Source organism: Adiantum capillus-veneris, chromosome 10 (genome assembly GCF_014529385.1).
Source record: "Adiantum capillus-veneris isolate H3 chromosome 10, ASM1452938v2, whole genome shotgun sequence".
Lineage (NCBI taxonomy): Eukaryota > Viridiplantae > Streptophyta > Polypodiopsida > Polypodiales > Pteridaceae > Adiantum > Adiantum capillus-veneris.
Window position 1 is genome coordinate 119,994,585 of NC_140940.1, and position 13,027 is coordinate 120,007,611.

Here is a 13,027-nt window from a genome sequence, read left to right on the forward strand (position 1 = left end):
ATGCTACGACGTTCCTAGGATGACCTCTGCTCACCCTCACGTGCGGCCTTCGATGCAAACGTTGCGAACAAGCAAATATGTATGCATACGATTTGTGATGTCCTTGAGCACCATGGTAGTTGTTGCATGAGGAAGCAAAGGATGAAAAGAGAGAGGGGGGAGGGAGAGAGAGGAACATGGGAGAAGACAAGGGGGTAGTGGAAGAGAGAGAGAGAGTGTGGAGAAGGAGGAGAGAAGGGGGCAGGGAGGGAGAGGGAGGAACATGGGAGGAGAGAAGGGGACAGTGGGAGAGAGGGAGAGAGGGGAGGAGGAGGAGAGAAGGGGCAGGGAGGGAGAGGAGAGGGAGAAAGGAGGGAGGAGGAAGAGAGAAGAAAGGTTTTTCTTTTTTGGGGAGTTTTTTTTTGAAAAATTGGACTTTTAGTGCTTGTAAGTTTAAAAAAATGTCAAAAAATACTTTTTTGATATGGATATATGTTGGGGGGGAGTTTTAAGTCAAAAATAAGTAAAAATAACTTTTTTTTTAAAAAGTCAAATTTTGGCTCTTAGTGATCCACGTTTTTGATGATGTGGCCACACCTCTTTACTCCCTTCACTTTCAAAAAGCTAGAGAGAGAAGGTGACCTCTTAGGTCCACATCCTACATGTGTCTAAAAAAAAGGCTAGAAAAGCCTACTCAAAACTAGCTTCTTGAATGTCCTTGTCCCCTTAACCCTACACACCATTAACCTTAATCCCTAAAAATTAGGATTCCTTACAAGGCCCATGCAAGGTTCATATTTCTCCTAATGACAACACAGCAAAATCCACTACTAGGTTTCTATTTGAGAATATTGTCTGTCGATACGAATGTCCTATGGAGATTGTGTCAGACCAAGGTACACACTTTATAAATGACACTATGGATATTCTCATGGATATGCTTTCAGTCAAGCATCGGAAATCAACACCATATTATCCTAGATGCAATGGGCAAGCCGAAAGCAGCAATAAGACTGTCAAGACTATCCTCACCAAGATTGTGCAGAAAAAGCCATAACAATGGGACTTGAAACTTCAACTGCTCTATGGGCATATAGGATATCTTATAAGGTCACTACGGGGTTAACACCATTTAGAATGGCATATCTCACTGAAGCTGTTGTACCTATGGAATTTGTCATACCCAGTCTCAGGATGGCAGTAGAGCATGGCTTGGATTTTAATCACAATCTAAAAAAGAGACTGGAGGAGCTAACACAGCTAGATGAGTTGAGACAGAGGGATATGCTGGAACAAGAAATTGTTCAACAAAGAAGGAAAAACTGGCATGACAGAAGAATTAAGGTCAAGGAGTTTCAAAAAGGCGATCTGGTTCTCCTATATCAGTCAAAACTAGGCCCTAAGAAACCGAAGTTAAAGATAGCCTGGGCAAGACCATTTGAAGTTGATTGGGTGTTCTTCAATGGAACAGTAAGGTTGAAAGATTTCTCTGGAATACTGTTGCCAGGGGTATATAATGGAGCCAAAATCAAGCTTTATTATTCAAAAGCAGAGAAACTTTCCGGGAAAAGGGTACTGACGGTCTGGGAACTGAAGATAAGGAAATTCCAGAATCAGCTATTTTAGGTCTTTTTCATGTACAGCCAGTTCTAGAGCTAGTCAAAAAGTCAGAATAGTACCAGTACGACCAAACCATGTCCATACCAAAAACAGAAAAGTATGGAAACCAATATCAATTTTTATGGGAACAACGGTCAGAAGGACTATCAGTTGTAATCATTTCAAAGACAAGAGAGAGTCTTGTCCAATGCATGTCTACCACGTCAATTGCGGTGCACAAAACTCTAGGAACGGTAAATGGTGGAGCTTTTATGGCGCGAACGCGTATAACAGTGAGGCAAGTAAGCGTTTTTCCTCGCAAATCTCCTACGCGACGCCTACCTATTGTTGTTCATTTGCCATCGCCAAGCTTTGAAGTTTCCTCACTACAGCCACAAACTTCTTCATCCAAGGAGACTGTGGATTGATGTTTATCCTTGCCAGCCACACCAGGATACGGGTTTGATGAATCAAGTAAGTCCTCTTCTTCTTCGTATACCGATTCATCGTCTTTACGGTGTATGGGTAGGAAGAAAATGTCGGAGAAGATGCAGAAAACTATAGAAGAAACCCAAGCCCTTATTGATGTTGCAAAAGCAACTCTTTCGCTTATTCCTCAGAGTAAAATACACAGATATGTGTTTACTGAGCAAGCCAAGGCCTTACTTAGACTGTGGGATTTGCATGTGGTTGTGCAAGCCACAAGGATAGAGTTTGACATAGCTATTATAAGGCAAGTTCTAGATTCCTTCAATGCCAAAGACGGAAGTGCTATGGTCTATGGTAGGAAAGTGTCAGTCACTCCAAAAAATAATGCTTTCGCATTTCGAATGCCAAATGGGCCAAATCCATCTGTGGCAATCCTAGAGCAAATCAGTGCAGCCTTGAAAGAAGATGATGCTGCCAAAAAGAAACAAAAATCCAGTGCGCAAGGGGTTCCAGTAGTAGGTCTGAACATTCCTGCTGCTTACCTCATTGTAGCTAAAGCTGTGAGTCTTAAAAACAATCCGACTTATGTGTCAGAGAAACTATTTGCTATGCTCTTAGCAAAAAGATTGGACTCTACAATTTCTATCAATCTCTATCAGATATTGTCACATAATGTGCTTCAACAGACTGCCAAGTTGAAGTCTCAGAATGTTTTCAAAGCTTGGTATGTTTGGCAGTTTCTTTACTGCGTTTAACTAAGAAAACCAGGTTATAGCAGCTGTAGACTCATCCTCTCAAAGGACGTCCACTTCTGCATACATCTTATTATTCTACATTACCATATATGGCTCCTGTCAGCGTTTATGAGCCAACTGTCTGTGACCCAGCCACAGTGAAGGATGGTTGTTCTGTACTTATTCAGTCATCTTGGAACACTATTGTGAATGCCATAGGACAAATGCTGGATGCTTCAGTGTCAGATGATGATTTAACCAAGGTAAAAATTGAACTAAAGGAGGCTGAGCAGCAAATTGAAAAGCTGGAGCAGGAGAGAGCAGCACAGATGCGGTGCCACAATATCATTGAAACTCAGTCGCTAGGACCATTCAACAATTAGAAAATAAGTTATCCAAGGTAGAGTCTGAGATACGGACCTTGAGGGAAGAAAAGACAGAAGCTGAAAGGGCTGCAGACAGATTCGAAACTCTGTTAAGAATGAAGCGAGTTGATTTCAACTCATTGCTGACTAGTCACACTGCTCTGAAAGACACATTAACGGAAAGATACATCTATAATAATATGGCTGAGATATTAAACCCAGAAGGGAATGCTGTTTGCAATATGGATAATTTGAGGACTCTCATGGAAACAATGCAGAGTGATTTACAAGACAAACTTTTTGAATATAACAGCGCTTTGGCAAATCAAGCTATCCTTGATTATATTGAATAGCAGAACAACCTTGAGGAGGATGATGATAAGACAGAAGAAGAAGAAGAGAAGGAGGATGAATCAAAAGAAGGGCATGATGATGATGACTCTACTCCATCTCCACCTTCAAGACCTGGTACTGGTGGAGTGGGGGCTACAGGAGGGAATCAGTCAAAGATAGACCAACTAGACCAGCATGAAGGTCAGCAGCCGGGTGATTAGCAGGTGGGAGAACAACAACCCAGCAACACTGGGAATTCACCAGTACATCAGTCATCACAGCACAGTATGGATGATAAAGGGAAAGGCAAAGTTGTGACTGAGATTCTAACAGGTGATGAGCGAAATTCATTATAGCTCATCACAATGAATAAGAGATTAAGACATCAGCAGGCTTCTATAACCAAGATGTATCTGGAGGATGATGATCTTATCACTGATTTGGAGCGATTTCAGCGACTATATGTCGCTGCTCGAAAAATGGTTCCACATTGGAAATCAGCTGCTTTCCATGATCAGGAGGTGTGCCAATTGCCTGAGCATCCTAGTACAATACAACTGTTAGAGAGAGCGCCTGAATGGATATTAACTGCAAATGAGAAAGTAGCTAATCCACATTGGCAGTGGCATTCTACTGCAGATTGTCATTCCCTAGCCATCAAATTAGAGCTCCTGCTGGGGAATAAGCCGACATATAAATGTATGAAAGATGTCAGAAGACAATTAAAAGAGGTCTTAGTGCAAATACAGATTGCTAGGGGAGTTCTGGATCAAAGGGTGCGAGCTATTCTTGAAGATCAGACTACCACCAACAAGGGGCCTCAAACTCAAATGACAGTAGGAGAACAGGCAACTGCTCTCCGGAGATTATGTTAGCTGGTTAAAATTACCAGAAAGATGATGCAGCAGGAGAACTAGGATGTCCTTAATTTCCTAGAGTTTGTACCTGATTCCCTAGTTCTCATGTATGCTTTACCAACAAGAGAAGCGGAGCTGCCGAGGTTTTTTTCAACACTATATCCTCATCATACAGAACTAGTAGATCGGCTCACATACTATAAGATTATTAAACTGTGGAATGGAAAACCTGGCAAACGCTATTCAATGATGCTCTTCAATTAAATGATTTCCAAGAATTAAAAGATGAGGTGCAAAGGATCAAGCTGTGTATGGGAAAATGGAAAATCCAGATTAGAGGTCTCACTAAGATCACAAACCAGCTGCTGCAACTCACTATTGAGTCCTCTAAAGTTTCTGAAAAGGAAATTACTGCTAAACCAGGCCTAGGACCACAATATAGAGAGATGGCTGAGATTCTCTTTTGAAGCTAGGATTAAAACAAATCAACCTCTTCCAGAAGGATGGATCCATATAGCTTCGCATTGTCACAAATTGGCCAGAACTCGTCTAACAAAAGGCAGACGCACGCTCTATGATCCCAACACCAAAACTTATCTTCCTCTCACGCCTTATGAAGTCGAAATGACCAAAGAAAGGTGGGATCAGCTTGAGCAGGAGGCCATTTACAGACTCATTTATAAGGACAATGCTGACACTGGGACTTCTGAGACACCATCAAGACCAAAGGGAAAAAGGAAGCGGGTTCAATGGAAGGATACTGGGTAGTTCCATCTCAAAATTCGATGGAGGAATTTTCCAGCCGTTCTCAAAATTACACGGTGGATTCTTCCAAGAATTTTCAGATTCAGATGGTGGATTTTCCCAGTCAGGTGTTGGTATCTCTTTGGCTGGACACCCATGGAATTACAACTATAGGGGTATCAAGCACTCAACAAGCATGAAGTATGGCATAACGTTAGCAATACCACAATAGCCGAAAATGCCAGAAGAATACGCTCATGGAGAACAATAGGCCAACTCATGAGGAACATCGACCAACTCAGCAAGCAGGCAAAGAGCTTCCCCAACACTTCAGAAGGAACACTTCAGAAGGATCAGACGGTGGATTTTTCCAAAAATTTTGAGTCTTACCAAAATTCAAGAAAGGAGGGAAGGATGTAGACGGCGGAGACAGTCTCAATAGGTGGGAACCGGCTCCTGAAAGCCAAACAACGAACCATTCAGTAATTACCATGGCGGTTACCACAGTAACTTCAAGGGGCTATTAATAGGACCCACTACATTGTAATCGGGTTGGTTGTACTTTTGGGATGCTTATCTTTTGACTTCTTACTCTTAGTTGTGTGGTTTTAGTCATGAAGTTGTTCCTGAGCTACATTATCTTCACTTGTAATCCTACTATGTAATTCTTTATCTGAACTAGAGTCTGAATCTGAATGTGAACACTATTCCAGTTATTCAGAAAGAGATCGGCTATCTAAACTTCTAAAGAGATCAGCTCCAATTCCAACCCATATGGGAGATCATTCTTCCCTCGTTTATTTTACAAAACACACACACACACACACACACACACACACACACACACACACACACACACACATACATGCACAAATTCTCAGACATAAACAGTTTCTAGGTTTCGTTTTCTCTTTGCATTGTTTTTTTTAATCTATCTATCCAATTTTTTGGCTTTCTAAAAGAAACCTTAGTGTTGTGTTGGGTTAGGGAGACTTCCATTGTTTTCAATGCCATGATGGGACTTACTTTCATTTCATATCCTGACATGTCTTGACTTTTCTTGCGTTCTATTGTTTTAGAATGTTAAAGTGAAACTTCAATTGCATAATTCTAGTAAATTCTATGGATACACACACACACACACACACACACACACATACATATATATTAATGAGTTTTTTTAATTTCACAGCCTCACATGGCTTGACTTTTCTTACATTCTATAACTTAATTCTAGTCAATATTAAGGAAAGTCTCTTTTATTAAACGGCCGCGATTGAGTTTCCTTCCCACAAAGAAGCGAACCAGAAATACTAGCACAAATTTAAAATGCACGATTTTTGAACTATTTTATCACATATTTCACCAGTTTTTCTTTCCTTTACCATGGTTTGTAACCATGTAGTCTCCATTTTCAACCGGCTCAAGGCTAAGTTGAGGCAATCCTTTCTTGAACACTGATTCTACCTTAACTCGACCTAATGATTTTATCACGTTCTAATTATCTTAGAAAACCACCGTGATTCTTTCACTAGTTTAAGATAAAGAGAGAGGAGGACTGAATAATCTCCACTCCCTAAAATATTTTATTTTTATCTCTCATGCTTGTCTTTTTTATTTCCTTTTATCTCTCTTTCTTTGCCTTCACCATTCTTCCCTCTCTCGCTCTCTCTAGCTTTCATAAAAAAGGGAAGTTCATTTGTCTTTTTTTAAAGTGAATTTGGCATGTTCCTCTTGGATTTTATGTTTGCTCGAATAGTTTTACTCGGTGTTTGAAATTGATTTAGGGAGTCCCTAGGTTGCTTAAAATCTTTGGAAAATTATGGGCACCCTAAAACAATCCTGAAAAGACAATGCAGTCCTCTCTCTCTCTCTCTCTCTCTCTCTCTCTCTCTCTCTCTCTCTCTCTCTCTCTCTCACACACACACACACACACACACACACACACACACACACACACAGATTGCAAATAAAATTGAAGGCATCGCATAGGCCTTAAACTAGAAGGTCAAAATACATAACTTCCAAGGGGCTTTACCCTTCTAGAGAAGAGCTAGAAAAATACTACCGTTTAAAAGAATATTAAAACAATTGAATAAATAGTTGTATGCCCTTAGAATTAGTGTAGAAAGACAAGGGAAATTTCTTTAAGGCCTTCAACTTGAAAAGTAGATTCACCCTTCAACAAATGTTCACAAAAAATGTCCTTTAGTGTATTTTTCCCTGCTTAAGTCACAAAATCCCATATAGTTGTCAAGCTAATCTTGAAGCTGGCTAAATTTTCCACAATTTAGTGTATAAACCAACAAATCCTTCATATTGTAAGGTACACTTACAAGTTACAAAAGAGAGATTTGGATCAAACCCAGCTTACCTTCCTATGAGAGGCAGCACCTTATAATTAGGTGTATAAGTATCAACTGCCTAATCTTGGTAGACACACTACACTTCACACTAGGGCAGTGTTCGAAAAAAACCTAGGTTTAGTGTAATCCCACCAATAAATTTTGAGACTTACCTCTAAATTTAAAATTTGAAGGTGAGAAACCTACAAAATTTAGAGAAATTTAGAGACTACTATTTCTCATATATGGACAAAATTCCATTTTTTTATAGAGAAATATTGAAACCTTGAAGGTTGGATCTGGTGGTCTTAAGAAAAGAATCCAAACATTGAGGTGAGGATTCTACACGTTCTAAAATATTTCAATGAAACTTGTTGGTTTTTTCTATGTGTATTGCTTCCTTTGTAAACATGCTATCTATCCAAAAAAAAAAAACATTGATCCCAAAGCCAATGTAAGAAAGCAGTTGAAGCCCTTGATAAGTAGTAAAACAAGTGAAAGAATCACGATGGCTTTCTACAACAATTAACATGATAAATCATTAGGTTGAGTTTAAGTAGCGTTAGTGTTCAAGAAAGGATTGCCTCATCTTAGCCTTGAGCCTGTTGAAAATAGAGACCAGCTTGTTGCAAACCATGGTAAAGGGAAAAAAAACTGGTGAAGTATGTGATAAAATAGTTCAAAAATCCTGCATTTTAAATTTATGCTAGTATTTTCGGTTCGCTTCTTTGTAGGAAGGAAACTCAGTCGACGACCGCTCAATAAAATAGACTTTCATGAATATTGATTAGAATTAAGCTATAGAATGTAAGAAAAGTCAAGCCATGTGAGGCTGTGAAATTAACAAGGTAAAGATTTACGGTGGCCTACAGAGAGAGAGAGAGAGAGAGAGAGAGAGAGAGAGAGAGAGAGAGAGAGAGATACCTCGACTCCAACGAAGTAAGAGAGTGGGGGGGCGCTCCCATATGCACATATTTAAATCCAAATCCGTTCAATTGCCACATGGAGAACATCCAACAATTCAATTCGATGGTAAAGGAACTGCACCAAAAATCTTCGCTTTTCCTTATGCCCTTATGTATGAGTGTTATATTAATTGACCTCATGAAAACATAAAGCATATAAAATATTAGTAAGAGTTTAGGAATTGATCTAATTCTTATATAAATATATTAATAAAACGAATTACACAATAAAATGATGCATGCTATTAAATGAAAGAAATCCATAATATCTTTGTGATAGAAATGAATATTGAAAATGTCTAAACCTAATCTCTAATAATAATATGTGCACTAAAGTCACGAGATGACATTTACATATCAAAACAAAAAGTTGAAAAAAAATCTTAGTTGTGAAAAAATTCTAAAGCTAATCCTTAATAATAATACATGCCTTAAAGTAATAAGGTGACATTTGCATATCAAAACCAAAAGTTGAAAAAAAAAATCTTAGTGATGAAAAAATTCTTCCGTTTAAGGACTATTTATAAATTTTTAGTGGTCTGTAAATGAAAAGAAAATTTACAAGAAAAAAGGTACGTTTTAAATCAAGAAGTCGACAAGAAAGTCATTAGATCCTTAAATGAAGAGACCCATTTATAAACTAAACAAAGCTTTAAAAAAATTCAAGTGAGCATTGAATAAAGGGACCAAATTACAATGATGAAAAGAGACACTTACATTTTATAAACTAAACAAAGATTTAAAAAGGAAAAAAAGCAAGTGAGCATCAAATAAAGGGACCAAATTACAATGATGGAAAGACCCACTTACATTATAAAAATAAAATATAACCTTTATAAAGCAAAGAAGTCAATTGAGCACTAAAAGAAGAGACAAAGTTACAATGATGGAAAGACCCATATATATTATAAAACAAGCTCACTTGACATGTGTCGTCAATCCGTGATTTTTAATCAACGGTCCAAAAAGTGCACCAATTCTCCACTCACTCTCTTATGGCCTTCTAAAGGCCAAAAAAACTCATTAACATGTGTGTATGTGTGTATGTGTGTGTGTGTGTGTATCCATAGGATTTACTAGAATTATGCAAGTGAAGTTTCATTGCCTTGCAACTTGCAAGGCACCATGCAAAGTCTCTCTCTCTCTCTCTCTCTCTCTCTCTCTCTCTCTCAATGTCTCACACACACACAGGCACAAACGCATGCCTACAGATAAAGTTTAAGGCCCATGTAAGAGTCGTCTGAACGTACAAACATTTTTAGCAGGTTACAGATGCCTTTAGAGCTCCGCGTTTCTACCTATACGTTTGCTTTCTTGTGAAGAGGAACAGTAACTGTATGTAAATGAGCGCTTTCTGCTCCACCAGCTTCTTCATCCATACAGAGCTGGTGGGCCTCCATAGCTATGCAGCATGGCACCTGCACGGTGGATTCGAAGCATGGTGCAGGGTAGCTCAAGGAGAGTGCGTTTATTTCAAACCTTGGATGCCATCTGATTATTTCGGAATATATAAGCCAAGGGATGATGATCAAAGGACTCACAGAGAGCACGATGATCGTAGGAATAGATACAATGGATATGCTGGCAGTGACGATGAGGACATACGCAAAAGTCGGAGTGGAAGAGATCAAGATGATAGCAACCCAACTTAAGCTCGATGGTTATCGAGGTAGGGTTTCACTTGTCATGGATCATGGTTGCTTTGTGCAGCTTGCGAGCTTTCGTGATCGAAAGAAAGGGATTGTTCATGCATCACAAATTGCCACACGTATGACTATGGATTCAAAAGATGTTATGAAGAGAGATCAAGAGATGTGGGTTAAGGTTGTTTCCATGATTGTGAATGCAATTAGTCTTTCCATGAGGGATGTGAACAAGAGGACAAGATCTCCTACCAATGGAAAAAGATCTTTTTGGATGAGGAATCTAATTCCTCTAGTATGAATCAATCTTTAGCAGGTCATAAAGGGTTTCTAGGATTATCAGCATAGAGGACAATGAAAATGAGGCAATCACTAAAGAGAATGAGTTCACTTGAGAGATAAGAAGCTAAGCGTCAAAGGTCTTGGATGTGAGGTATTACCCCAATTATGATGGTGATAGATCTCGACCCTTGTATCAAGACAAAGGCACTGAAGAGGAGCTTGAAATTGAGCTCAATAGGTTGAACCATCATTCTTAAGAGGGCAAACAAGTTATTCCAATGAAATGTTACCTGTGAAAATTGTAAGAAATTCAGATGGTTCACTCTAGAGAGCTGCAATAACACAATCTGCTTTAGCTAAGAGAGGACAATTGCGAGAGTAGTAGCAAAGGACCATGCTTAGTTCCATCCCAAAAGATCTGAATCATCCTTGGGAAGATCTCATGCTAGAAATAGGAGTGATATCTTGCTCGGGAACTTCGTGATGTAGGTCTCTGTGTATGACATGCTAGAGTGCAAGGAGGATGCATTTGGTAAGGCATCCATTTTTGGCCAACAGTCAAAGATATCATCACAAGGTTTGCAAATCAACAACGGTAGTGTCTATCAAAAACTCTATGTCTACAAGTAGTACATGTTCATTATCTGCATCCAAATCTCCATGTATATGTGTTTGCTTGGACCGGACAGCAGGACTACCAGGCAAGGCATGGCTTGCCTTCATTATAATTTATGGGGAGACATAGTGAAAACTCTCCCCCATACTTCTATAATAGTTTTATATAATGTTCATACATGGTTTGTGATTTATATCATTTCCTCATTACATGACAATCGAATGGTTTTTTGTAGCTTGATAAAACAACATTCTCTGCCTTGCACGCGGATGATATGCTTATTCGACTTCCAACTCAGTAGTCCAATAAGTTTCTCCATTTCTCTACAATGCAATCTACTATATGTAGACATACTATTCTTGACTCGCAACAACTCGTCAATATTGAACCACATCAACATATTTCTATGGCATGGACAACCAATTAAGACTAGTTCTCATTTTAGGCTTGGAGACTGGGCTTGTAGCTCTTTCCAAACTACTAGCTTGCACCATGGAATTATAGCATGTATGTGTGGCTTTTATCAAACACTTTGTGCACCCATAAAGAGCATCCCCAAAAATTTCGAGCTCATACGAGGCATGTCAGGGCAACAATGTCAGCCCAATGCAGAATGGACATACAGTTTAGTATGTTCATGATACTTCACATTTCACTTTAATTGGGCCAACTTCTCCTACCATTGATAAACACGTACATCATATGCATAGAAGATACTTTGCCAAAGTTGCGCATAGCATGAGAATATACTTTGGCCTTTGCTTTCAAAGCACCCACTTCATTCAACACGAAGTGAGAGCTGAACATGGTGACCATGTTTATAAGAAAGCCATTGAATCCCTTCAAAAATTAGAAACTAAAGAGACCAAGATACTTTTGCACTTTTTTGCACATGATGAACTGATCTTTTTGAAATGTAGAAACGTACTATAAGCACTTTACAAAAGCTTTGTGTCATACTACTAGTCATTGCTTGGCTATTTACTTTGGTAGATAGTGTAAAGATCTATTTGAGATAATATTGCAATCTATTTTGTACCTTGAAAGAAAAATCATCATAATATGGCATACTATGTAACTTTGTGCATTAAAGTTGTGGCCATGTCCCTACGCTGAGATGAATGTAGAATGTTACCTCATCCCCTCATAAACAATAAAGAGACCAATGGGCTAGCAATGTTCTCTCACATACCCCAAGGCATTGATTTCTAACAACCAACATACAAAGCATAGATCCCCATCATTTTATTATGACACTCCCAATGACATGAGCCTCTAAAAGGCCCTCATTTGAAAGGTAGTGCAATCCCACAGGTTGTACTCTACCAAGTCGATGGTGAGTAGGCTAAGTGTCAAAATATCAACCAAGGAAAAACAGAGAACTTATGCTGGAGGTAAAATGATGTTGTTGACTCGCTATATCAAATCACTCCTCATGTGAAGGGCCTTCTAAAACCTAGAGGATGGTTCAAAAGCCCTCTACAATAGGGGTGCTTCTAAGATGTGCAGCTTAATCAAAATGATGATATGGAGGTCCATGGGGATGCATTTCTCAATTCAAAGGAGAAACTTAAAGGTGCTGCTAGTTTGACTATGTGAAGGTCCTCGAACCCACCCTGAAGGAGTAAAGCTTTAAAAAAATGCATAAATAGGAGTAAAATTGTGGAGTTTTGACTTGTTGGCAAGCGAAACTTGAATGTTCGGGAAAAGTGTGCCTCAACTTAGCCTTGAGCCGGTTGCAAAATCAAAGTAGCTGTTTGAAAAGAGGGCAAGGAGAAAATTCTGCTTAAAATACATGGAAAATAGTGTAATTTTGCAAAAATACTGGCTAGTATTGTAAAATTTCCAGTTCAGATTTGTCTTGAGAGGGATTTTTGTATGTTTGTGAAAATGATTTTCCCCGAGCACCGGTAGAAAGCAATTTTTCACCTTTGGGGAGTCCAGAAGTCTATACGTGCCATGTTATTTATTTCATGTCCCCTTATTTCACACCTTCAAGTTTAAAATTGAGCAAAAATTTGTAGATAGGATTACACTTAACCTAGGTTTTTTGCAAGCACAGTAATGTGTATGGAGACTATCAACAATCATCGTCTCGGAGAATCACCTGAATTTGAAGCGCATTTGGATCCACCC

At 39.0% G+C, this 13,027-nt stretch overlaps 1 protein-coding gene across 1 annotated transcript; it reads left to right on the forward strand.

Moving 5' to 3' along the window:
- The first annotated feature begins 1,116 nt into the window (after positions 1–1,116).
- On the forward strand, positions 1,117–1,605 carry LOC147449545 (uncharacterized). Its single transcript, XM_086521589.1, has one exon. It carries the CDS (start codon positions 1,117–1,119, stop codon positions 1,603–1,605), a length of 489 nt encoding a protein of 162 aa, XP_086377715.1.
- The last annotated feature ends 11,422 nt before the right edge of the window (positions 1,606–13,027 follow it).